Source organism: Melanotaenia boesemani, chromosome 14 (genome assembly GCF_017639745.1).
Source record: "Melanotaenia boesemani isolate fMelBoe1 chromosome 14, fMelBoe1.pri, whole genome shotgun sequence".
NCBI classification, from domain to species: Eukaryota; Metazoa; Chordata; class Actinopteri; order Atheriniformes; family Melanotaeniidae; genus Melanotaenia; species Melanotaenia boesemani.
The window spans coordinates 27,142,169-27,167,672 of record NC_055695.1 but is presented as its reverse complement, the minus strand read 5'-3'; the positions used below and the strand labels follow the sequence as shown (position 1 = coordinate 27,167,672).

Here is a 25,504-nt window from a genome sequence, read left to right as displayed (position 1 = left end):
ATACTGAAGGACCATTGTTCATTTTCAGTTTGATCATTTCATGTCATCTTCACTGCCCTTTTAATACCGTTTAATCAGCAGAAGTTAAAAATCCTTAAGATAAATATAAATATCTATTTGCTCTTTTTGAAATCTTGTCTGAAACAACAAGGTAAACATGCTGACTCTGTGCTTGCAGCTGTATGAAAACTTTTGATGTTCACAATCCGTGAATGGTAAGCCATTCCCTGGCTCTTGCCTTAGCTTGTATTTCCTGAGGAAATTACTGAGTTCCTGCAGTGAAAGAAGTCCTATTTTATTTCTTCCTGCCCCAAGTACTGTGACCATCTTTTAAACATGGTGGCAAGAGTCTGTGGCACGAAACAGATGCTTTTGTTGTTATTTGATAGCTTATACTTGTCGTATAAAGATAACGTAATTATATTTTATCCCAGCAGAGGGGGCTATTGCTCATATAACCCTAAAACCAATTAGACTAATGTAAGTAGTGGCACTGTTTTATAAAGTGAGATTTATTTATTTTTCCAATATTTTTCCTTTAATTTTGTTCTGTTACTACATAAATAGCTTATTCCTTGTATAATTATTTTTATATGTTATCTATGCCATAAATCAAGTAGATCCAGAAATTAAACCGTATATATATGTATATGTATTTTTTTAAGTCCTTCATCTGTTATCATTTAGTCCCCCCAGACATTAACCTGTCTTTCTCAGCAACCAGTAATAGGGAGTACCTTCTAAATTTAGCCACTAGTATTACATGTGGAGATTTTTAACAACCCCTCAGAGGCTTCCAGTTGTTTCCTCTAGCATGCTATAATTAGCCAGGTTTGTGGTCCTTGATTACAGACAAAATAGGTTTTGTTCTCGTGACTAGACACACCTTTAAGTTTTCTGGCCCAGCATCAATGGCTGCAATGACAACTTCTTATAAACAATTTTATTTACCAAAAACAGTCAAAGGGAGGGTGACAGAATCCTGGATGAAAGACTTTATTTATCATAGCCTTAGAAATATGAACTTTAAACAGGACCTTTAGTTTGTTTGTTGCCACACTGGTCCTCACTGACCCTGGTGGGACTAATATGGGCACTGTGAGCTGAATATACCAAACATTCAAGGCTGAAAGGGCATTGTTTCCAATCACAGATACACACACACACACATTTACCAAGTAAATGACCAAGGCTGAGAAAGCATTGTTTTCTTTGGAAAAGGAAATGAGACATTTATGGTACACAGAAACAGACAAACGGACTCATGGGCTGTTATGAACAAACAGGGGTGGAGGTTTTCCATGTCCAATGAAGTTGTTTAAAAAAGAGCACACAAGAATGGACTTAATCTGAGTATTTTAATTTTTATAAAACTAGTGACATTAACTGGAAGTTAAGTAATACATCGTCGATAAAATAATCTAAGTAATGTGAATAAATGAACTGTACAAATGGATTAAAAACATTGACAAAAATGCATAATAAAAATAAAGAAACATTGGCTGATTCAATTATCTAAAAAATTCCAGATGCTGTTTCTTGCAGTAGAGGAAGTGGGTAGATTGCGTCTCAGGAAGTGGGCATGTCCTCCCGTTTGGGTTCCTCAGACATTTTACTCTCTGTGTAAACATGATACTATTCTTCCAGCTGTCCAAATAGAGCTGCAACACACACTTATCATACAACCTTCATTTTTCCCTGCTTACATATTACATTCTCTCTTGTGAAAATGTCTCGGCCCACAGTTTCTCCTGATGTGTGTGTGTTTTCATTGGTCCTAGAGTATGATACCTGTGGAAAGTAAACAAATACTGTACAGTAAGAAGCTCAGGCTCAGGGGAATAGGAGGGGTCAGACAGGCGGCGCGCTGTAGCGGATTTCACTGCTGAATTTGTCAGGCGTCTTCGGCAGCGGAGGCTTCTTCAGCACAGTGTGCTTCATGATCATCTCCTCGTTAGCATAGATCGGGGTGTCTGTGTCGTCAGAGTGGTACCCTGACTGATATCCACTTGTCTGATTGGATGACTCCGAGGCAAGGGACTCTTTGCTCTTGCAGCGCAGCAGTTGGCTGGAGAATCAAATCAAGATAGGGACACATGTTAAAAAAAAAATAATAAAAACCCTTTAAGGCTCTTACAGAGTTATAATGTGTGTGCTGTTTACCCCTCACCTGAAGTTAGGTGTGGTTGGTAGCTGCTGATTTAAACGCTTCACCTCATCTGGACAGAAGCCCATCCCACTCTCTATACGCCCCTCCTGTAGAAGTGTAAATATTTCAAATCAGCAGCAGGAAAATGTGAGGTCTCATATACAGTTTCAATCATCTTTTTTCCCATTTATTGTACATGGTGTCTTTATTGGTTTGTTTGTATTTTTTATGCTATTTCTGCTACTTTGTTACACTGGAAACTTTAAAGTTTAAGGATGTTATGGACTGAATAAGAACAGTGTTTCGGTACACATTTCCTATTTCTTTCACTTCAGCAAATATGTTAAGTTGATGGTAAGTTCTATTTTAAATAATTATTTAGTTAATGCTCAAGTTTTTCCAACAATCTACTCAATACTCAGAAATTTCTGCACTATGCTAAACTGTAGCTGAATGTTAAAATCAACTTCAAACATCATTTCAGTGTAGGACCCTTTTCTGCTAATCAATGCAACTATCTATCTTAATCTTCATTAATTAATTCATTCATTCATTCATTGCTCAAAATACTTTAATAAAGAAGTCTGGTGCACATTTTTTGGTGACACACATAAAATCAGGATCATTTCAAATGTATTCACCATGACAACAAAGCATTCACTCTCAACCATACTGGAAATCATAAATCTTTAAGAGTAAATTGGGGAAGCCATGTTGCAGTTATCCAATATGCAGTTATCTACCTAATGTGGGGTTTGATGTTGTTATCTTGTAGCTGTTCAAGCAAGGCCCATTAACATCCAGGGCTCACCATGACGTTAAACTCACTGAGACTTCAGATGTATCATGCTGCAGCTGTACAGGCTAGCATAAAATAAATTAGTCAGAAACATTCTGACATTTATTCTCTAACAAGGACAAAGTCCTGCTTTGATTTTTTCTAGAATCTGCAGCAAAACCTTAGAAAATTTCATTTTAATGGCATTAATAAGCCATCCTCCAATTGTTGTGCCCATGTCCACGTAACCTCTTATTTAATGTTAAAATTCATACTGGTTCATCTTTACATTCCTCCTCAGTCTCCTTCGGGTTTCAAATTTATTTCACATACCTGTCCAGTTTACTGGAATCAAAAAGAATGAGCTCATTTATTGTTGGCGGTGCATGAGAAACGTATTGTCAGAGGAAGAAGCATTAGAAGAAAAATCACAATCACAACATCAGTCTGATCCAAACTTTTGTTTTGGAAACAAATGGATAGCTCGGAGCTGGATAAAACAAGTTCTCTTATGATTGTGATGTAACAAATGTCTGCAAGAATTCAGCTGATTGCACTCTCCTGCTATTTTCTGAAGTTCCATGTAACAACACTAACAAACTATATTACAATATCTGTTTTTTAAATGACACAGCTCTCACCATTACACTGCTGTGTGCCACAGGGATGTCTTCAAACGTCTTCACACTGAGGGGCCGACTGCACCTTTCACTCTGCTGGGACAGTCTGTGCACAGAGGACAGGTCAATGAATCACTACTGAGTGGTTTAACATTTAGAAGTAACAGCAGAGGACAGTGACATGTAAGAGTCTTGCTAACCCAAGCGACTGTGGGCTGTCATAGTGATTTTCCAGGATTTCACCACTTTGAGGCCTGCTGTAGGAGACTCTGGGCTCAATGGGTACTGGGCATCCCTCTGCTTCATCTGCAGTCAGGGGGATGTAGTCCTTCCCATCCTGGAAATCAAAAGGACTTGAATGAGTTTACATTGAACACACAATGGATTAAGTAATAACTGCTGCTGCAATAAGCATTTGTTTTTTTCCGCTTAAGCGGAAAAAAATAATGACTTCCTAGATTTCCCAGGACGGCTTGGCAACACTTAGCAAAATGGGTGTGAATCTGTTGCATCAGCTGTGCCTTTCTTGTGTATTCAGACAGCTGCAACAACAGCTTGGTAAAATAAATGGAGCGAGAGAAACTGGAAATAACGTGTGTTTTAAACTGAAACTGCATAAAAAAGACTAAAAAGTGTACAAATCTGCTGGAGAATTTCTGTTTCTACTTAATTTTAGATACTAGTGATACAAGAGATTAAATATATTAAGTTATTAAGTCATTTTTGAACACATTAGGCTTTTTGTTTTGGTTGGAGAGAACCTGTTGGGCGCTGGCCTGCAGCAGACTTCCCAGATGTTCGACCAGTTCTGCAAATGTAGGCCTATCTGTAGGATGATCCAGCCAGCAGTCCAGCATGGTCTGGTATCTGTAAAGGGTCATTATCGTCACAGTGAGACCAGAAGTTTGATGGAGATATGTTGCTGTGATGTGGTCTGCTACTTTTTCAACTCACATCTCAGTGGTGGCATATTCTGGAGGCCTCATCCTCGTGCCTTCCTTAAGCCTCCTGCAGAAGGACTCATCAATGCATACACCTGGATAAGGAGAAGCACCTGCAGGAGATGAGACAGATGATGATTCAGGAATACCATGGTAAATATGCATATAGCATTATGTGATTACTCTTGGGTTTACCCAAGGAAAAGATCTCCCAGAGAAGGACCCCAAAGGACCAAACATCACTTTGTGTGGTATAAACCCGGTCAAATATAGTCTCAGGAGCCATCCACTTTAGCGGAAGACGTGCCTGTAGTAACAATGAAAATGTCCATTTTACTGCATCACTGTCCTTAACTGATATGATTGTCTGTATGGACATTAATTTAGGTGACTCACATCTCCCTTGCGGACGTAGTCTGGGTCTTTGTAGACATCTCTAGCAAGGCCAAAGTCACAAATCTTCACCACATTGTTCTCTGAGAGCAGGATGTTCCTGGCTGCTAGATCTCTGTGGATGCACTACCAAAGCAATTGCAGAACTTGCATTTAAACCAGTGAAGAGCAAGTATTGTGACCAGTTTCCATCCCTCCATGCACATGCAGAAATTCAGATACATGTTATTTTACCTTGCGAGAAGACAAAAAGTCCATTCCTTTGGCAACTTGAAAGCTGTAGCTTATCAGGTCTTCCATAGTTAGATGATCATCAACTGAACTTTCTGCAATCACAAGATGGATTTCAGAGTCAGGATTGTGAGTGCTGAAAGGAAACACAGTTGAGTGTAAGAACTGTAATTCAGAGCTATCTCAGCACCTTCTTGTGTTTCCATGTGGCTGCCCGAAGTCTTGTCTTCAGCTGTTCCAGTGCAGATGTCCAGCTGGGCTATCTTCCCTAAACCCAGATCCCCTTCGGTCACATCTTCCTCTGCAGATGTCCACCTCTGGCTACCCACCCGCTTTCTCTGATTACCACAGTAGAACAGAAGCAGCAATTAAATTAAACACAAGAAATAAATTTAAATGACATAATTAATTAATGCACAATATGTATTTATTTGGCTTTAATACAGGCTATGGAGTGTAGCTCTGTGTAATGATCTGTGGTCAGTGTGTGACTGTGTACTACTGTCTGGGCTGTGTGTAACCACATTGAAGGGTTGGATACAGTTTACCAGCTTGGCCTGCGAGTTACATGTACCTACCTTGTAGGGGCTGTACTCTCCACGTTTGCTCTTCAGGTAGCTAGAAAGGTTTCCATGTTTACAGTACTCAACAATCACCATCAGCGGCCCTGCAGGGAGAAAGAGGAGTCGGAGGGAAGAAAAAAAACACATCTCATAACTGCACGTAGAGGCTGATTAAAATATGAATGTGAAAATAAATACAAGGATCAAAAAAACACAAAAGATTAGCCCAAAAAAAATAATAATAAAAAACTAATGCCTTGATACCAAGACATGGTTAGAGGTATCTACGTGTGACAACTCACCCCCTGGTTTTGTGCAGGCTCCCAGCAGGTTGACAACATTGAGGTGATGCCCAATGTGAATGAGAATTTTCAGCTCGGACATCAAAGCACGATACTCACTAGTCGTGGCTCCCTCTGTAACACAATGTGGTAACTGAGTTTATAGATGTTATTCTGCATGTTGATGGTGTGCAAAAGAAGGAGGACAAAATACAAACCCTTGAGCATCTTGACTGCAACAGTGGTGCATGTGGTGGCTTTCTCAATTCCAAAGGCAGCTGCCTCCACCACCTGACCAAACGCACCCCGTCCCAGTGGTTCACCTGTAAAAGAGAAATCTGTCATGATGACACACTTGCAAACACACTGTCAGCTCTGATACTGTCGTTGATAAAGAACTCATTCTTGATGCAGCATTGTTTTTAATTTTACTTGATTTTAAACAGCATAAAGCATAACGCTGAAATCCTTTTTTAAATTTAAGCAGTGTTTAGGTACTACTTTATTAATTGGTATATTAATTAATTGATTGATTTTTATTTATTACAGTTTGACTCCTTCTTTGTTCTTTTATCTTATGTTAACTTTGTTATCTTATTGTGATCAGGTTTTTATCTTGGCATTTTTAATGCTCTTTTTTATGTTTTTTTTTGTTTTGTTTTGTTTTTTTTTATGCACTCATATATGCACGCCTCAGATACATACACACACCTGCATTTGTTTTTGTTTGTTTGTTCGTTCTTGTACAAAAAATGGCCTCTTCTATTTTAAATAAAGTTATCTTGACTTTGGCCACTTTTTTTTTTTTTTTTTGTAAAATTTTAGAATAAAAATAGGAAAATGGCTCAGATGACTTTCACTAAAGTTATTAATTACTGGTTGGGTGTAGGGTTTGTCCCAAAAATTTGCCCCACAAGGTTTCTGTTATTTTAATTATCAGTGTAGAAGAAGACAAGAAGAAACTAAAGCAAAGCTTTTTCATTAAGCTTTTTCTTAGGTTTGAAAAATAATCAATGGCAAAAAGTAGAGGTCAAGCAAATTTTTAACAGCACAACACCATCAGGAAGTAGAAACAGACTAAATTAAACTTTTTGGATGCATGACTTTTAGAAATGAGTTAATCTTTTACTTGTTCAACTAATAAAAAGTTGTTAAAGTCTTGTAAAAATCTGAGGTGTCTTGCATGGTACCAGAACTGTCCACAGACATTTCCTTACTTATGTCTGATGTTGAAACAATGGCTTAGTGTGATCATGGCATCCACTGAACATTCACATTTCAGCATTTTTCAGTAAGTTTTCTCTACACTGAATCTCTGTCGTGTCTCACCGAGTTTCAGCCTGTCCCGAGGGAACTCCCACTTGTTGGCATCATATGTGAGCCTTTCGCATTGCTCGTCCATGGGCATGTCCTCTGAATCAAGAATCATGGACAGATAGCCCGTCTTCAGATCACCTCCATTTGGCTGAAACAGTGACGAGTGAGAAAACATCAGAGACTCGCAGGCATGAAGTGAGAATTAATGAGCTGGTATTTGTCTCAGCTGTCCGCTTTCACAACAATAATTTGTACAGCAGATTTCCAGGAACCAATAAAAGGGCCCCAGTCTGTGTCGCAGGCCTACGTGACTTATGGAAGCTGAGAGTGGACTCGTTGTTCCTGGATACAAAAGAGAGCAGCAACTGGGTGCCCAACCAGTCACTTCTAATCAATCACACACCCCCACATTGCGTGTGTGCTTGCACTTGTGTGTTTTACTGTTTTGTTTTTTTCTCTTTTAATTATTACTGGCAGAGGAAGAATGAGAAGGGAAGGAAAAGTAAGGCAAAGAAAGAATGGGAATAATGAGAATGAGGAAGTTCTTACTCTCTTTCTTCCACGGATAACAAAGACGATCAGCAGCCAGAAAAACATGGCAATAACCACCGACCCAATAGGAACTATCAGCTCCACGTTAGTCTTCTCCTCTGCACCTAGAATATACACACAAAAAAACTTAGGAAATTAAGATGACTTCACAAAAAAGGACCATAAAATGATTGGTGGAAAAAGTAAAGCAAGGCAAGTTTATTTGTATATTTGTTTGTTATATAAGTTCTTTATATAAAACAAAAGCATTACACTATGTCTATTTCTAATGAAAGTTGGGAGAATATATGTCAACTACAGTGGACCACTACAGGGTCCAACACATGGCGAGAGTTCTGTTGGAAGAATATTGTGAGGTATTTTGTTACACCGATGCAGAAACGACATCGAGGTGGTGGGGACTCATGTTGGAGACTCTGTGGGGCTTCTGGGGCCAACCACTTTCATATTTTCTGGGACTGTAAGATTTTAAAACCCTATTGGACACAGGTATGTGAGCATATAAATAATGTTTTTGGTACCAAGATAACCTGTAGTTGTGAGAATGTATATTTTGGTGATGTAAACGTAACAAATTGGAGAAACACAGATAAAAGGTTATTTGGGGTATTACTGGCAGCAAGCAAGAAAGCCATCACAAGAAAATGGCTAAAGGTGGAGCCCCCCACCATAGAAGAGTGGGTCAATATAGTACACGAAATTTACGTTATGGAAAAGTTGTCTTTCTCCCTCAGGATGCAAAAGGACAAATTCTACAGTATCTGGACCAAATGGACTGAGTATGTAAAACCTATAAGGCCAGACTTTGTGTAAAATTACCGATTGTGGAAATCTGCTATTACATATTGGATGATAGGTGCTCTTCCCATGTATGTTCTGTTCACACTGTTGAAAATGTTCAAAAAAATAAAAATTATAAAAAAAAAAAAACAAAAGCATTACAGGTGGTGCAAAGAAAGCATTAAAAAGTAGTAAAAGGCAGCAACACATAGCTAAAATCATAATAAAATCATAAATTAAATTTAAAAAGTTAAAAGTTACTGTGCAGATTTCATAGGCACAAGAGAAAAGAAAGGTTTTTAATCTGGATTTAAAAGTGTCTACATTTGGTGAAAGTTTAATCTCACTGGCAGTTTGTTCCACTCAGCATAACAGCTAAATGCTGCTTCTCCATGTTTAGTTTGGACTCTGGTCTGGACTAGTTGACCAGAGTCTTTGTTTTATATTCTCTGAACATATCACAGATGTATTCTCGCAGCAGTGTTCTGAATGAGCTTTAATGCTTTAATGCTTTTATTAGGAAGTCCTGTTAAAAGACCATTACAGTTTCATTTATTTATTTATTTATTTTTATGGTAACTATCTTATTTTTATCTTATTCTATATCTTGCATTTTCCTACTATTTATTTCCACTGTGTGTCTTGCTGCTGTTATACTGTAATTTTCCCACTGTGGGACTAATAAAGGAATCTGAATCCAGTCTACTGAAGATGAATGCATGGATTAGTTTTTTTCTGGTATGTCTGGGAGACTAAACTTTTAATTCTGTTGATGTTTCTGAGCTGGTAGAAAGCTGTCTTAGTGACAGCTTTGATGTGGCTGCTGAAAGTCAGATCTGAGTCTATCAGCCCTCCAAGGTTACAAACTTGGTTGGTGATTTTAAGAGCCCAAGTCTCCAGGTGTTTACCAATGCTGACCCTTTTCTCTACCAAATAGAAAATCAGTTTTTGTCTTCATTTGATTGTAGAAAATTCTCTCTCATCTAAGCGTTTATTTGCCCCAGACACTGACAAAGTAAGTCTATTGGGCTACAGTTGTCTTGTGAAAGAGACACATAAAGTTGTGTATCATCTGCATAACTGGGATAATTAATGCCAAAGTTCTGTAATATTTGACCCAAAGGGAGCATATACAAGTTGATCAGAAGAGGTCCAAGGACTGACTGACTCCAGGGGGACTCCACAAGTCATGGTCACTTGCTCATATTTATAGCTGCTGATCGTAACAAAATAACTCCGGCCTTCATGAAATTTTTTTAAATATCAAATAATGCATTCATTTCATTGGAATCTTCTTAAGCATTCTGAGGAACCATAAAATCATTTAAAATGAGACAAACACAATAAAACCTGCAAAGTGACTGTAACACATTACACGTTGTAGAAATGTCATGGAGTAAAATGTATAGATATCCCCTGTAAAATATGGTGAAGTAGAATTCAAAAGTTTTCACAATTAAATCAACTCAAATAAAGAACAGATACATAAACATACTTAAGTACAGAAGCAAAGTAGGCCTACTTGTACTTTGTGACATCCACCACTGCAAAAACACATCATATTCTGTACATCCAATATGAGGCATTTAAGGTCCATTCTTTAGGGAAAGTCTCCGCGGAATATTGTTTGTAATTGTAGTGACATACATTTGCATAAAAGTCAGACAAGTTTGTCATTGTTTTCGGCCTGTCCATATTGGGTGTATCTGAGTTTGGGTTGGAGGAAGGAGACTGTTGGAATCTGGACTGTAAGCAAACTGATATTTTATCTAGTCATAACAAATAGGCAGGAGTCAGAGTGAATGACTACTGCCAAAAACAACTTGGGAAAGCACCGACCAAAGTGTGTGTCACTACACACTGTAATGGACCGTTTCTCTCCAATTCCACTCAGTGTAGGAATTTTACAAAATCATGTTGTCTTTTTCTAAGAGGAGTGTCTGGCAAAGTTATTTCTGGTCATTTCTTTCTTTCCATATTAATTCATTCTTTGTGAAATGTACTATTAAGAAACCTTTAACTCAAATAGCTGATTAAAAGGACACTGACATACAAAATGAAATTATAAATATATGTGCATTTATATTGTGCCACAATAGACATACAGTAAAAGGGAATATCCCAATCTGAAGAGAGAGAAATAAAGGCCTCTTAGTTCCACCTATATAGTAGTTTTAGTGTCTATTCCCTTATCCAGCTACCATTTTGTCATGTTTGCAGAATGTGCAGTGTCCCATAATATTAGCTTGAGAGCTTTGAGTTTATTTTCCAACTCCAGATGGTGATAAAACAAAAATGATAAAGCCCTGCTGTTTAAAACCTGAAATGTAAGATTCAGCTGCATCTTACTATAAAAATATACCAATAAAATCAAATAATCTTGAATTACAGGGAATTTTCTTGTTTGCTGACATGTCCTTCCCCCTTTCCTTATTAGTAGAGCTGGCGCCTGAGTAGGACTGTGAGCTCCTGTGACTGTGTGCATATTCTTCTGGCGGGGACAGTGTCACGTAGGCTCTGCTTCTAGTTAGCACATTTGTTTGTTTTCCAATGTGTTTGGGACAAAAACCGTAGACATTAGAAGAGAGGAGAGGCGGGCAGGGCTAGCCTCTCCCTTTGTCCTGCAGTCTCCTCATTGTTTTGGATTTAGAAACTTGCAGGAGGATGTGCGTTAGCTGGACCAACTTCCCTTCATGTGGAGGCAAAATTATTCATACTTCCTGTCTTTGATATAAAAATGTGTTATGTGTGATGTTAACTAGTGAAATCTTGATGCCAGATATAAATGTACAATTTTTGATTTGTGGTAGTTGTAATTTCCAAAGGATTGAGGCTATGTGTCTGTCATTAACTATGACAGACACATTTCTTACTATCAGCCATGGATGTATCACTGAACTAGTCAACTGGACACAGGCCCAGGTGCCCAACTAGAAAGAGACCTTCTGAGCTGGAGCCTTTGTGCAAAGATACGCATGAGATAGATGATAGAGAGCAGCTACGAGGAGACATCGCAGAAGAAAAGGCAAAAAGCATGAACAAAGGCTGATTTCTAAAGTTCAGAATATCTTAAAGATGAATACAATTCTTCTGTAACCATAAACCCACAGAAGGTAAGATGGACTATAGACACAATTTATGCGTTCCCTATAAGAATACAGAAACAAGAGGGAGAAAATGTAAGCAATAACTAAACCAAATTGAAGGATTTTAGTAATTCCTAACTGTATTCTCAACATTTTTTTTCCAATCTTGCTTCTGCCCACTCTCGCTAACTTTCTGACCATTACCACCCAGCAACGTTGCCTGTCTCAGTCCCTCTCACACAGTTTGAGTCAAAAATCTGCATACTCCTGCCAACCCATATACAGGCCAACTAAAATAAATTTATATGCACCATTTTATTATAATATATCTAAATATCAGCAGTTATAATAATTTATTATTATAATAATTTTAAAAAGGACAAATCTATTAACAAATGTGCCAATATCCCATTAAATTTGAACAACAATTTTTGATTTTCCTTTTTTTTCTTTGATTTAATATTCTCTGGCCTTAATTTTTTTATTTTTTTTACCAACCTCATTTACATTCTTCATCGACTATTAGCACATTCAGGACCTGCTGTTTATTCTTAGCCGTCCACTCTTGCCCAATACAACCTTGAAACCACCTGCTCCTGCAAGATTTGCATTTGATCCCCCATGATCCCAGTTACAATGCCGCTCTGATCTCACTCTAAAGTCTTACCGTTAACAAGTGCAGTTTGGTTGCTGCAATTAAGTGCCGCTGTTTCAGTCACACATGCATTTTAAACCATTAGGTGCAAGTTCACAACTAGCATGACAATTGTTAGACGCATGGATAACTGTAGTTACATTAGAGAGACAAAAAAAATGAAACATCTTTACATTAATATTCTGGATCACCAAGTGGAAATATTTGCAAGTTCATAAAGATCCATGAAAAGGTAAACTGGTCCTTGAGAGGCATTGTGTGTGCTGCTTGATGTGGTACTAGGGTTTTTCCCCCTCGCAGTTTGGTGTCTAGTGGTGGTTTTAGATTGAATCCTTATGTCTGACAACAATGAGGCTATTATCACTGTGGCTGGGTCTTTCTTGGCCTCATCTCTTAACAAAAAAGTCAGAAATATCTCCCGTTCCCTTGATTTTTGTATCTTCCTGCACAGATTAAAACTAATTACAACCTACATTTGCCACATTTTCATGCCACTGCTTAACTTAAAATGGACTAGCAGCCTTGCTAGCCTCCTGTTTAAATGATAATGGATCATGCAGTCAGCGCTAAATAATTGGATATTAAAGTACTCTTTGAGCATTCCTTGTAGTTTATTTTCAGCTCTAATGTGATAAATACTGATTAACTGAGTTTATGTGTAGTCCCTTTATAAACTCACTGAAAACTAAATATGACACGGTTTCCCCTCACTGCTATTAAACTAGCTTCATGCTAACATTAGGTTAAAAGCTTTACATAACATTAGTAGTTGGAAAAAATCTCTTTTGGAAATGTGCAACCAAATGTCCGTATTTTTAAACTACTTAAAATTTACTTCAGAATTATATAGTGACACTGGTGATTAATGCGTCTGAAAAGACACTTCTCCCACTCCAGTGATCTGTCAATCACCTGAGGTGGCACCTGGGTGTCCAACCAGATTTAGAAGTAGCCAGTATGACCTGGTCACCCTTCTAACTCCAGCCCTGGTTAACACAGCACAGCTGTTGAGCTCTTGGCTGCCATTTTTACATTTCATTGCAGTTGTAATCACAACCACTAGCGGTCACAAATTTTTGCATGTGCAAATGACCCATAAGCTTTTATTCAGCTTGTATTCTTTGGTTTTAAATTCATCGGTGCCAGTGAGAATGTTCAGCACTGTGCACAGACAAGACCACAAAATAGACATGAATTAAGTACTCTTGATTGCTTCTTTTTATCAGATGTAATGTTATGTAATGTAATAAATCCGGCAGGGACTGACCTTCAACAGCCAAATAGGCCTGCGAAGTGTCACAGCCGCGGCTGTTACATGCAGTACAGGTGTACAGACCGCTGTCCTCCTTCTTCACACGCTGAATTGTCAGGTTGTGCTGGTTCAGAATCACACCTGAAAGCAAACAATCCACAAGTTCTCTTTAGCAGCAGCAGTAACTTGTGAAGTCGTTGTCAGTTTAAAGCTGAGCATGTCCCACCTGAGCCCTCCACCACTGTGTGGTTGTTTTTGGTCCACACTACTATCGGTTTTGGGGTCCCAGCAGCCTCACAATGGAGAGTGATGGTCGCGCTCACGTTGACTTTTTGCTCAGTGAAATTATTGCGGATCCTTGTAGCCTCGAGAGCTAAAGTCAGAATCAGGAAAACTTAAAAATTAGTTACAGCTCCAAGACACAATCAAATGGTTTTGTTTCAAGAATCATTGTTGTATGTGAAAATAGTGTAACCACACTAACTTCTCAGGGAGAGGCGGCGCAGTAGGCAGGTTTTCTCGCTTGTCTTGATGTTCTGCACCTGGCAGGCATATAAGCCTTCATCCCAGCGGGATGCATTGGGCAACGTCAGCTCCAGAGTAACATTGGTGCCATGCAGTGTGAACAGCGAGGTCTGTGACAGGGGCACTGGCTGCAAAGCGAGGGACTGACAAGGCTGCGCCTGCACAAACTGCTCTGACTCTGACACGTTGGTGACGAGGAACCAGGCCAGGTTTTTGTAGAAGAGCTTATCAGCCTTACACCTCAGAACCACATCATCCTCCTCCAGAGGCTCATCTGGTGGAGACATACTCACCTCAAGGCTGCCTACAAGGGTACAGACGGAAGCAAGAATGAGAAAAAACGCAATGAATGCTGAAACTGTGCTCGTAAAAACAGAATGGTAACATAAGACAAGTAGGAAAAAACAAAAAAAAGTAAAGGCTCTCACGTGTCACACGGAAAAAGATTATTAGAGAATCTTCTCCTGCTTTGTTGGCAGTCCTGCATCTGTACAGTGCATGGACTTCAGCCTTCTGAATTTTCAAAGTACTGGTGATTTTCTGAACAAAAAAAAAACAAAACAAAACAAATCTTTTAATAATTACAATGAAACATTCAGTTCACTGTATTAAAACAGCAAAAAGTAAAAATTTGTGCTGGACATCGGGGAGAAAAAATGGGTAATCAAGAAATAATTTACCCCTTTGTCATGATCGATGTCGAAGGAGATTCTCTCTACATGGTTGGGACCAGTGCTGTTGCTGATATCCCTCCAACTCTTGCACTTCTCCAAATGCATGTCAGACTTAATCGGTACTGACCTGGTGGAGAAAATTAACAGCATTCAAATAAAACTCTAATATTTTAGAGTTTAAAAACCACAACATTAGTTATTGGCCTAGCCTTGTGTCCCACATTTTTTATCTAAGCTCTACACAGCACTTTACAATGTGTTTTTACATTCACACAAACATTCATACAGAGCTCCCTAAATATAAACTTTATACACATGATCATGGCTAAAGTCAGCAGGGCCTGTTGTCTTTTCAAAGACTAAGTTGTACAAACTGCTGATACAGTATGTCAGTTTCAAGTTTAGTTTAGCTTAGCTTAGCTTAGTTTTATCATTTATTAGGATGAGGCTGTGTTTATGCTGGATTTAGCAAAATGTTCATTTCCATCCATCGTCTCATAATAGAATTACATAGAAATAACTTCAACAACAGAGCAACACCATAAATAAATAATTACCAGTTACAATAAAACTGTTACAGATAAAACAAAAACAGTTTGCAGTAGATTAAACCTGCCTTTAGGTGCTTGTACTTACAGTATTTTTTTTAATGTTTACAAGACAGTGTCTGTCATAAAGTGCTATTAATAAATGTATATGTTTTTAAAAGTTCATATTTTTCATTAAACTGTTAAGAACTCCAATGATCACTGTGCTGATTGTCACGTTATTAGACTAAATAATGAATTGTGCAACCAATGAAGCACCATGTTTTTCAGACATATAGCTTGTGCACTTGTTTTTCACTTACAGAAACAAAGGACTTCCATTTTTATTCTCTGTCTCACAAAATGACAGTAATACTGTTTTCACACCAAACTTGTTAAGCTGTTAACTAAGCTTTTTAAATATAGTTACAACTGCAAAAACAAGTAAATTAAATCCTTCCCCATAAGTAGAGAAACTTTATTTTTTCTTAGTGCTCTGAGGGTTACAAAATACTCTAAATGAATTTATACCAAATCATGCAAAAACTACATATAAACACATTTAAAAATGACTGCAAGTTACTAAAGTTCGAGTTTTAGATTTGAAACAGTGGAGGATCCTTTATGAATGAAACGATTAAATTTAATCCCACAATTCTTTGTGGCTGCAGCTTTTAAAGCAACTTTGAGCCTTTCAAACCTGATTTAAATCTATCCAGGGTTACTAACTAGGATTTTTTGGATTATTATGACAACAAGAGAGTGTGAGCAGCCAGTGACATCATTATCTTTTATTTTAGCACCTTTTTTCATTTTTGGCTGACCAACCAGCAAACAGCTAATAGCAAACACTCAGTCCACTTGAGTAGCCCAAACTTGTCTGTGCCATAAAACCATAAATTGAATCCTAAACTGGATAGGTAACCAGTGTAGGGGGAAAAAGCACCAATAAGACATGCTAATGATTTCATATTTGTGTTTAAAAGAGGAGCTACAGCCATGAGAAGGCCTAGGTACCTGGCATTACAGTGTTTCAGTTGGGATGGTATAAAAGCACATATCAGCTTTCTCAAATCATTAAATGCCTAAAATGATTCCCAGTTACCACTACAAGCTACAGGGTACAGCCCCGTTGACTACAACAAGATGAAGGGAGAGCATTATACTGTATCCCACAGGCACTGTTGGATCAGTTTGATTTTCAAGTTGTTCTGAGATCGTTGCATGATGTATTGTTGACAGTAGTATGAATGGGAGCTCACACAGTAGGACTCACAGAATGAACAAAGTTCTCCATACACTCTGTTAATGCACCACAAATGCACGTCTACAAGCTATAGAATTTTGCTGTCACTTGGGGGCAATTTCAGAAATATCTGAGCTGTGAATCCTGTGTGGTTAACTTTTTTAAAGGACTGCATATTTATCCCTTCATCCATCAGTCAATCCAATTCAGTGATGAGGGGTACCCCCGTGTTACACCATTGACAGGTAGCTAGTCCATCACAGGGTCAACATGGAGACAAATCAAACAAACAACTAATTTAGAATCACCAATGGCCTAAAATATGTTTGTTTGTTTGTTTGTTTTTCAGAGAGAACTCCCACATGCATGGGGAGATCATAAAAGCTCCACAAGGCCCCAGATGGACTTCAAACTAAGAACCCTTTTGTTGTGAGGCAACAGTGGAAACCACATGCAGCCCATAGCTGTCCATTTGTACTGTAATATGACCATCTGCAGCAACTTCTGAGAGTGCTGCAGTGAGGCATCTCTGTGCAGGTAAGTTACAGTTCTCAGAAGGAGCTGTCAGCTGTCAATTACTATGATAACTATGACTCATTGCTCTCAGTATTAGAGCTTAAATGTGACACACTATAGTCAGTGCAGCACCCTACTTTTTCATTGAGGTTTCTCCACCTGAAAATGAAAAGTAAAGCCAGAAAGAATCTGTGGTGAAAGCAGTGCTGTTTGTTGCAGGACTCAGTACTGAATTTTTCTCATTGGGTATTTTGGAAACATGATGGTAATATTAATCACATGATAACTGAGGAAAGAAAGCAAAATAGGACATGCAACTCCAGCAAGAACAAGCTCTGTTTTTAAAGAAAGTGTGGCAGTAACAACAGGAAATGTGGATCAGGACTAAGGAAACATTCAGATGTGTTTGGAAAAGATAAGAAACCTTCTGCTGGTCTCCTGGTCAAAGCAGCTACTTACACAAACACACACACACACACACACACACACACACACACACGCACACACACACACACGCACACACACCTCCTCCTTTCTATCAACACTCCTCAAATCACTACAGGAGTCACTGAGGAGGTTGTTGTGTAACTGCCAAGATGTCCAGACTGCACATTGTGTGGACAGAGCTGCTATTTTAAAAGACTGAGGCAGGGAGTACAACGAATGTAGTACAACTTTGTGATTGCGCAGGATTAGTGAGCATGTTCTGAGTCTGTGTAATTTATGTCTATCTAAAAATGAACATTGTGAGGAGAATGAATCACATCCGCTGATCTGCATCAGGATCAGAGTGCGCTCTCATTGTCTCTTCTCTTGTTTTTGTCAACATCACGAAAGCAGCTATTCCTCTCCTAAATCAACAACATGTTGACCATAAGTGACTTGAGAGGCATGTGAACATGGGTGAATACAAAGAAGGAACAAATACACACTGCTGTAGAAAGGTGACTTACAGAAAAGCTTCTGGGCAGTCCTCTTTAGACATCCATTGCCACTGGATGTGCGCAGGAATGGGAAATCCACCAGCGGTGCAGCTCAAGGTGTGGCTATCGCCATACGGGTACACAGTGTTCACAGGTAACTCCTTCTCGAATATATGAGAAGGCACTGTGGAAAAAAAGTGCAGAATAGTCACCTCTGTTTTCTGCTAAATAAAGCTTGTTAGAATGAATTATGGAGTTTGGTAAATACATACCATTAACCAGCAGCTGGAAAGAGCGCCTCTGTTCCTCTTTAGTGATTTTATTGCTCAGAATCACTGTGTAGTTCCCTGAGTCATTTTTTGTGACTCCATAGATGGTGAGAGTATTACTCCTCTGTTTTATTCTGTAGTCCTCCTTCAGCTCTTGGCCATTTTTTAACCTGGGTAGCCAGAGGACAATAATGTTAAAAATAATCTGTAACATGCAATATCACACTATTTGCACATTTTCAAAGCTGTAGTACATAGCAGTAAATTATATTAACAAGTACTGTGCAAAACTATTCAGACACCCCTCTTTTTGTAATAATTGCCCTCAAAGAGCCATTTTTAAAGTTCTGAAGGTTTTAAAAAGTTTTCTTTGGACGCTGGCTGCTCCTTTTATTTGACATAGCCACATGACACTGACCTATGAAATATTGAAATGTTCGTGTCTCTTTAGGCACTTTGGTACAAGCAGATTGTTGCAAACACTAGAATTTGTTCACATTCTGTTAAATTTACCTACAAAAACACCAACTATAACACAGTTTAACAGGCAGAAGTATCAGGTCCTTAAAATGAAGACATAAGACATCCAGCAAAGACTTGACACACAACCTGAGAGATGTATCTGGATCTTCAGTTGATCCATTTACTGTTCAATAAAGCCTCATCAGAAATGGTCTCCATGGCAGGGTCGCTATCAAGAAGTCATTTTTAAGGAAGACAAGTAGGGGAAAAAGACTGAGGTATACCATTGACACAAGAACTGGACTGAAAATCAGTGGCAACGGATCTGATAGAGTGATGCATCCTTCACAACGCCCAGAGCTCAACATTACTAAAGCAGTGTGGGATCATTTTGAGAGAGAACATAACAAAAGACAGCCAGCATCCAAATAAGAGCTTTAGGAAGTACTTCAAGAAGCCTGGAAAACTATTCCTGAAGACTATTTACAGCAAAGCCTGTCAAAGAGGGCTCAGGTTGTTTTAAAGAACAAAGATGTTCTCACCTAATATTGACTTCTAAGCTCAGTTGCATTGTTCTGCATCTGTTTTTTTCATTTATGTTTGCACATATTTCATATGTCAGCAGATTTACGGCATGACAAACAAGCTACAGAAACCACTTCATATAAAAATCTACTGCTGGGCTGTAAACATACCATTTAATGTTGGGCTCAGGGTAGGCTGAGTACTTGACAGGAATCACTGTAGGTATTTGATCTGCTACGTTTGCCTCCAAAATCTTTGGCCAAGGCTCTTTCATGTCAAGAAAAGGCTTTTCTGGGAACATAAAATGACAAAATACCCTCATCAACTTAAATCAACAAAATTTCAATACTCTGTTTTTCAACCTTTCTAACCTAAGATTTTGCTTTGGAGAACTCGTATCAAACATACAAAATGATTAGTTTACATGTTTTATTAGTTAACTCAACGTAGAATTAAATCCATGTTTATGACTGACCAAATTAGGTTTATAAAAATTGAAGGTAGAGCTTTATAGTTTAGAAAAAGCTACGCTGTAATGAATATTTATAATGCACAAACTTCTACAGAGCCTTGAACATGGCAGAATACTGTAACAGAAAGAGTTATCAAACATGTTATGATTCTAACTAAACATATGAATACAATATCATACTATGGGAATGATTTAGACCATTTAATATCTACAGAAAAATGACACATGGCCTCCTCCTTGGCTCCCTCTTAGAGTGACAGAGGGTCCTCTTAGTTTTCGTGAAGGTTAGATTAGTGTTCTTCCAGTGTCAATGACAAACAAGACTGAGTTCAAATAGGTGGTGTTATATAAGATTTTTTTTTCAGCTCACCATAAACTTTAAGAGATGCTGTGGCACTTTTCTCCATCTGCCCGCTGGAAGCAGTGCAGGTGAACTCTCCGGTGTGATCCACTGTCACATTCCCCACGATGAGTGTGCTGAACAGCTCCAGAGACTTCCACAGCTTGTTCTTGTGGGACACTGTGTAGTATGACTTGGAACCACTGTCTAAATTCTGACATAGCAAGACACAACAGATATATAACTTACACGTGATTCCTAAAGAGGGAAAATTGTGACATTATAGTGGGAATATATACTTTGTTTTCTTTAAAGAAATAAAAACTGTAAGCAGTCAGATCATCAAAAACACATCTTGGCACTTTGACCTAAGGCTACATGGATAAGCTGAAGGATTCCTGAAATCAGGAAGTCACAAATATTTGCAAGAACAAGAGGATGTGTGACACAAGACTTCTGGTATCTCTGTGTCCTCATTAGTGAGTCATAAAGACTCTTACATGACTTAATTAAAAGCATACAAGGGCATTAGGCGTATAAGAGGCCTGAGCACTGACCAGCATCCCACCAGAGTGTGTCCAGTTGAATTCGATGCCCACATTGAGCTCGGTGTGTGCAGTGCAGCTGAGCTCCAGCCGCTCCCCCACAGACAGTCTCTGTTGCGTGGGGGTCAGGGTGAGGTCATAAATCTTGTATCCTGCGGAAAAGGGAGGGAAGGCATGGCAGTCAGCGGACAGCCTATTGTTCTCCTGAGACTACACTCTTGCACAAACTCAGCCCTTCCTTTACCTAGTCCCTCTTTCGCATACAATCAAGCTTACTCACCCAAATTCTGAATTTTTCTACAAGCCCTAAATTGCACAAGATCCCACCTGATTTGAATCCTATAACAGTGTGTCTTCTTTCATCTTACCAACAACGGCCACGATGTAGAGAGGAGACTTAAAGGTCTCGTTTCCGATCCAAGTGTGGCAAGACACGACACCAGCATAGCTGATCAGATGAGAGGGAACAGTAAAGCCTGTCTTGGCGTCCCACACAGAATCCTTCCCATCAGGATGTAGCTCTTTGATTGGATATTTCTGAAAGACACAAAAATTTATTTATTTGAAGCAAAGAAAGAAAAAATAAGGAAAAACATCAGCACGTATAACCTTCGCACATAAGTAGGCTTATCAACATTTGCAAGTAAGATAGTATCAAGAAAGCTTTGTAAACTGATTAGTATGAGACATTTCCTGAGAATGTGTTTTTCACAATGGTAGCATGAAGTCATGTTACACAAAAAGCATTTTGTCACAATGCTAGTGATTTAGAGAGTCACCCTATCAATTCTACATTCAGTCCCAAAAATGCTCTCTGAGACTAAAGATGTTAAACCAAAAGCCTTTGTTGTGAACTAGAGCTTGATGTCTGAAAAACATTCAAATAAGCAGGCGTCAAATTAAAGTATGTTCTTGAACTAGATAAATAAGTATATCATTGTACATTGTCCTTGCTGAAAGGGCTCCACAATCATCAATAAAATTAGTGCTGGGAGCTGGGATGTAGTGCAGAGCACATTCAGCCCCAGAAAGATGAAACCTGTATGTTTCACATAGAACAAGAATGTCCATTTCCAGTCCTCATGGGCCACTGTCCTGGAGGTTTATAGACCTTTTCTGCCTTAACACACCTGATTTAGCTGTTGAGGAGATCCATTTAATTTCAGTCAGGAGGGTTGGATCTAAAACCTGTAGGATGGTGGCCCTCAAGGACCAGAAGTGCACATGCCTGACATAGAACATTGGAGGAACCAATCCTGACTGCTTGTAGTGTGGAGGTGTTCAGATAGCGCACATACATTATGAGGAACAGTAGAGAAATATAAAGATCAGTCATCCTACTGCTATAGTAAGGACTGTAAATACACAAACACACTAAGTATGTTGCATGCAAGTGGAAGTGTTTAGGGGATTAGTAACTGTTGGAGTTGCTGTCTTAGCTCGTGCTTTACAGAAGTTCCTCCATCAAGCAGAAATCTTTGAACAGACAATAAGGAACAGAAAGAACTCCTCCTTACAGTGTTGAGAGTAACATTGAGATCCTCCACTGAGCCTCGGCATGGTATCACCACGCGCTCACCTTCGCGGATTAACACCACCTCGTATTCCTTCTCAGATGGCACAAATGGCACCTTGTAATCTGAAACAGAGCACAGGTAAAGGGCATTAGATATAGCGCATTAAACATCTGCAGCTCATCCAGAACGCTGGTGCTAGAGTTTTAACCAGGACTAAGAGATCTGAACACATCACACTAGTTTTAAAATCTTTCCGCTGACGTCCAGTCAGTCACAGAATAGATTTTAAAACCCTTCTGATCGTTTACAAATCCCAGATTTGTAATTTCAGGCCCAGAATACATGTGTGACATGTTTAGACAATATAAACCTAGCAGAGATCTTAGTCCTCTTAGTCCAGACCAGAGTCCAGACTAAACATGGAGAAGCAGCATTTAGCTGTTATGCTGCAAACAAGTGGAACAAACTGCCAGTGGAGATTAGACTTTCACCAAATGTAGACATTTTTAAATCTGGGTTAAAAACTTTTTTCTGCACAGAAAACTGCATGGTAACTTTTAACTTATCTTGCTTTTAAACATTTTCATTTAATTTATTATATTATTATGTTTTATAGTGATTTTTGTTATTTATAGCTACTTTTTACTATTTTTAATGCTTTCTTTGCATCACCTGTAATGCTTTTAATGTTTTATGTAAAGCACTTTGGATGGTCTTGTATATGAAATGTGCCATACAAATAAACTTGCCTTGCCTTATTGAAGTAAGCATGTAGAAAAAAAGAGTGACATTTGCACTGACACAGCCTCTGCAAGCAGGTGACAGGGAGGATTTGGCTAATGTGGAAATACTTGTGGCCCTGCTGTCCTTAAATTCATTAATGGAAAAAGAGTTATGGTACAGTATTCAATGATCAAATAACTACTATTTAAAATAGTTTACTCCCTCTCCTGTCAGGCACTTAAAGGCCAAGAGAAACAAATGTATTTTGCCACCAAACTATTTCTGTAGAGTGATTTGTGTTTAAATGTCTATGACTGTTTTGTTTGTTTACATGGGGTTATTCATTATTTTTTTAATTATCATTGCTGACGTGATTACATTTCTCCATATGTACATATACTAATATGAGTATTGTTTGTGGACCAGGTTGCTGCAAGCAGTTTTTTGGGGTATAAATACAATTTTTTCTGAATCAGAATTTGCAGTGGATTGGTCATTTCAGACTTCGTGTTAAAATGCCTAAAAGAACTAGCACCCCCAGCTGGGGAACATTGAGAGAAGATGGCCAAAATGTGCCCAAATGACCACTCTGGAGACTTCACTTGAACTGATTGTGCTCTCTAATTTGGTTCTGCTTCACTTTATCAGAGTTGACCTTTCCAGATTTAATGTTCACTAATTGTACAATGATTTGCTGGAGATTTAAAGCTATAGCTGCATCATTCCAAAGAGATATTCATCTTCATCCAAAAACTTTAAAAATTTCTGCTATGTGCCATTTCCACGTATTCTTCCCCAGTAAATTGATAATTACACAAATATACCTTTACTATGACTTCAAAAGCATTGAAGCAGACCCTGTGGTTGGAGAGATTTCAGTATGGGCATGCATCTTTAAGCAGATGTTTAAAGAATAAGCATGTGGCTCAAAACATTGTTTTCAAACAGATTTTTTAAAAAGAGCTATACCGTGGACAAACACATAAAGTGTTGCTGCAGTCTTGCCATCTTCAACTTTCATGTCTTCATAATGGCACCGATACTGTCCAGTTTCATTGACAGTTGCATTGATGATTTTAAGTCTCGTGCAGAACAGTCCTGACCCGCTGCAGTCGCTCATGGAGAAATGAGTGCTTGTAGGAGGCTTTGACCACTTCAGAACCTGTCGACCTCTGCCAGAAGAACACACAGAGGATTATGCTCTATGCTTTGGTTATTGCCGGATCAGTGCATAGATGGAAGACAGAGAGGTCCATTCACACATACCTGCATGTTAGTTCAAGGTTGTCAGATTTATTCATCCTATAGGTGCCATAGATGTTAAGTGTTGGTGGATCAGGCATGAACCGCAGTTCTATGGCTGGAGGATTAAACCGTGCAGGTCAGTTACAGAAGAGACTAACAAACACAATCAGCATTGATGACATCAGACCAAAGAAATACTTGCTGTACAAAGTGGTAAAATATACTGTTTCCACATTAATGAAGAGGCAGAAACTGAATGTATGCTGTGGACAAAGAAAATCTCCAATACAGGGTGCGATTTGAAACTGGGTCTATGGCTACAAAAGGCCATTTTTCCATTGCTGCAGAAAATGGAGGAGCAATGTCAAAACAGGAAGCAGAGGAAGATGGGCCGGGTCAGGCTCAATAGTCCAGCACAGTGTGGCCTAGGTGGGGTTCCTGTTTCTGAGGATATGGGCTGCCCACCCACTCCCCGTGAGGCCCTAAAGCACATATTGTATTGTATGTAGAAAAAAAAAACTTTGTAGTGAGCGATCAAGAGGGTCCTTATGCAAATTCTTCTCAACATACCTTTGTGACCCTTGAATAAATATATGAAGCCTTATTCCATAACTAAAGAAAAGAAAAAAATAATTTCTTTGATAAATAAGCAAAGATTTAGAACCTTGTCTCAGCATGAAATAAGGTTTAATACCTAATGTCATGACATAAAACAAGCATAATACCAAAGTCTTTTAAAGTTTATATTAATATCTACGCATAAAAATGTCAACAAAACCACCAATGAGATGTGATTAGTCCAAATTTCCTACTTAAGCAGGTCAAAAGCTCAGAAGTCATAAAAAATAAACTATCTCTAGAAACAGTAAGAAAAAAAGAGTCCTGCTCCTGTTACACAGATAACATCAATTATACATAAGTCAGAAGAAGATCTGTTTAAATCTGTAGAATTGTAGTAAATTTTCAGTTATTTAACATTTGCCAAGTTTCAAAAGCTGTGTGAAAGTGCATTGAAGCTGACAGAAAAACATATATTTCACCAACTAATAATTTCTTTCAAGCTATTCATGTGTCTCAGTAGACTGTTTCAGTCAAAGTACATTATTATCATTATATTACCAGCAACACAAGTTGTTTCCAAAATGAAGACGAGGAATGGAATGACAGAGAGTGCCTGCGCCATCATCCGAGAGACGGTGGGGACAGAGTCCTCATCAAAATCCAATTAAAAACGGTACAATTTCAATAAAGGAAAATATCCTACTGTTGCATTATTTAATCCATTGATCAGCAGGGTTTTATATTCCACTTCAGAAAGAGTTTGGAAGTCATGGAATAAGCCAGCTGATGGGAATCTGCGGCATGTAAAGTGCGCCTGTGCGCGTCCGCATGGAGCT

At 38.6% G+C, this 25,504-nt stretch overlaps 1 protein-coding gene across 1 annotated transcript; it reads right to left on the bottom strand.

Annotated features, from left to right (window-relative positions):
• Window positions 1–1,344: 1,344 nt before the first annotated feature.
• kdr (kinase insert domain receptor (a type III receptor tyrosine kinase)) lies at window positions 1,345–25,504 on the bottom strand. Its single transcript, XM_042005906.1, has 30 exons — window positions 25,227–25,504; window positions 24,129–24,222; window positions 23,832–24,034; window positions 22,140–22,261; window positions 20,991–21,159; window positions 20,635–20,774; window positions 20,108–20,291; window positions 19,436–19,556; window positions 18,282–18,448; window positions 18,040–18,193; window positions 14,804–14,924; window positions 14,552–14,663; window positions 14,083–14,427; window positions 13,825–13,971; window positions 13,614–13,739; window positions 7,823–7,929; window positions 7,286–7,421; window positions 6,175–6,279; window positions 5,978–6,091; window positions 5,691–5,779; window positions 5,303–5,450; window positions 5,116–5,207; window positions 4,885–5,007; window positions 4,684–4,795; window positions 4,502–4,601; window positions 4,309–4,414; window positions 3,748–3,884; window positions 3,569–3,653; window positions 2,171–2,256; window positions 1,345–2,068 (listed from the first exon to the last, which is right to left on the bottom strand). The coding sequence occupies exons 1-30, from the start codon at window positions 25,291–25,293 to the stop codon at window positions 1,852–1,854; spliced, it is 4,029 nt and encodes a 1,342-aa protein (XP_041861840.1). The 5' UTR covers window positions 25,294–25,504; the 3' UTR covers window positions 1,345–1,851.

What these genes read in the sequence shown, in the direction of transcription:
- kdr (XM_042005906.1), bottom strand. Translation starts at nt 25,293, where the DNA reads ATGATGGCGCAGGCACTCTCTGTCATTCCATTCCTCGTCTTCATTTTG. An exon ending in CACACTCTGGTGGGATGCTG is followed by an intron (nt 20,292 to 20,634) that starts GTCAGTGCTCAG and finishes TTGCTATGTCAG; the next exon opens with AATTTAGACAGTGGTTCCAA. An exon ending in TGCAGTCAAGATGCTCAAGG is followed by an intron (nt 6,092 to 6,174) that starts GTTTGTATTTTG and finishes ATTGTGTTACAG; the next exon opens with AGGGAGCCACGACTAGTGAG.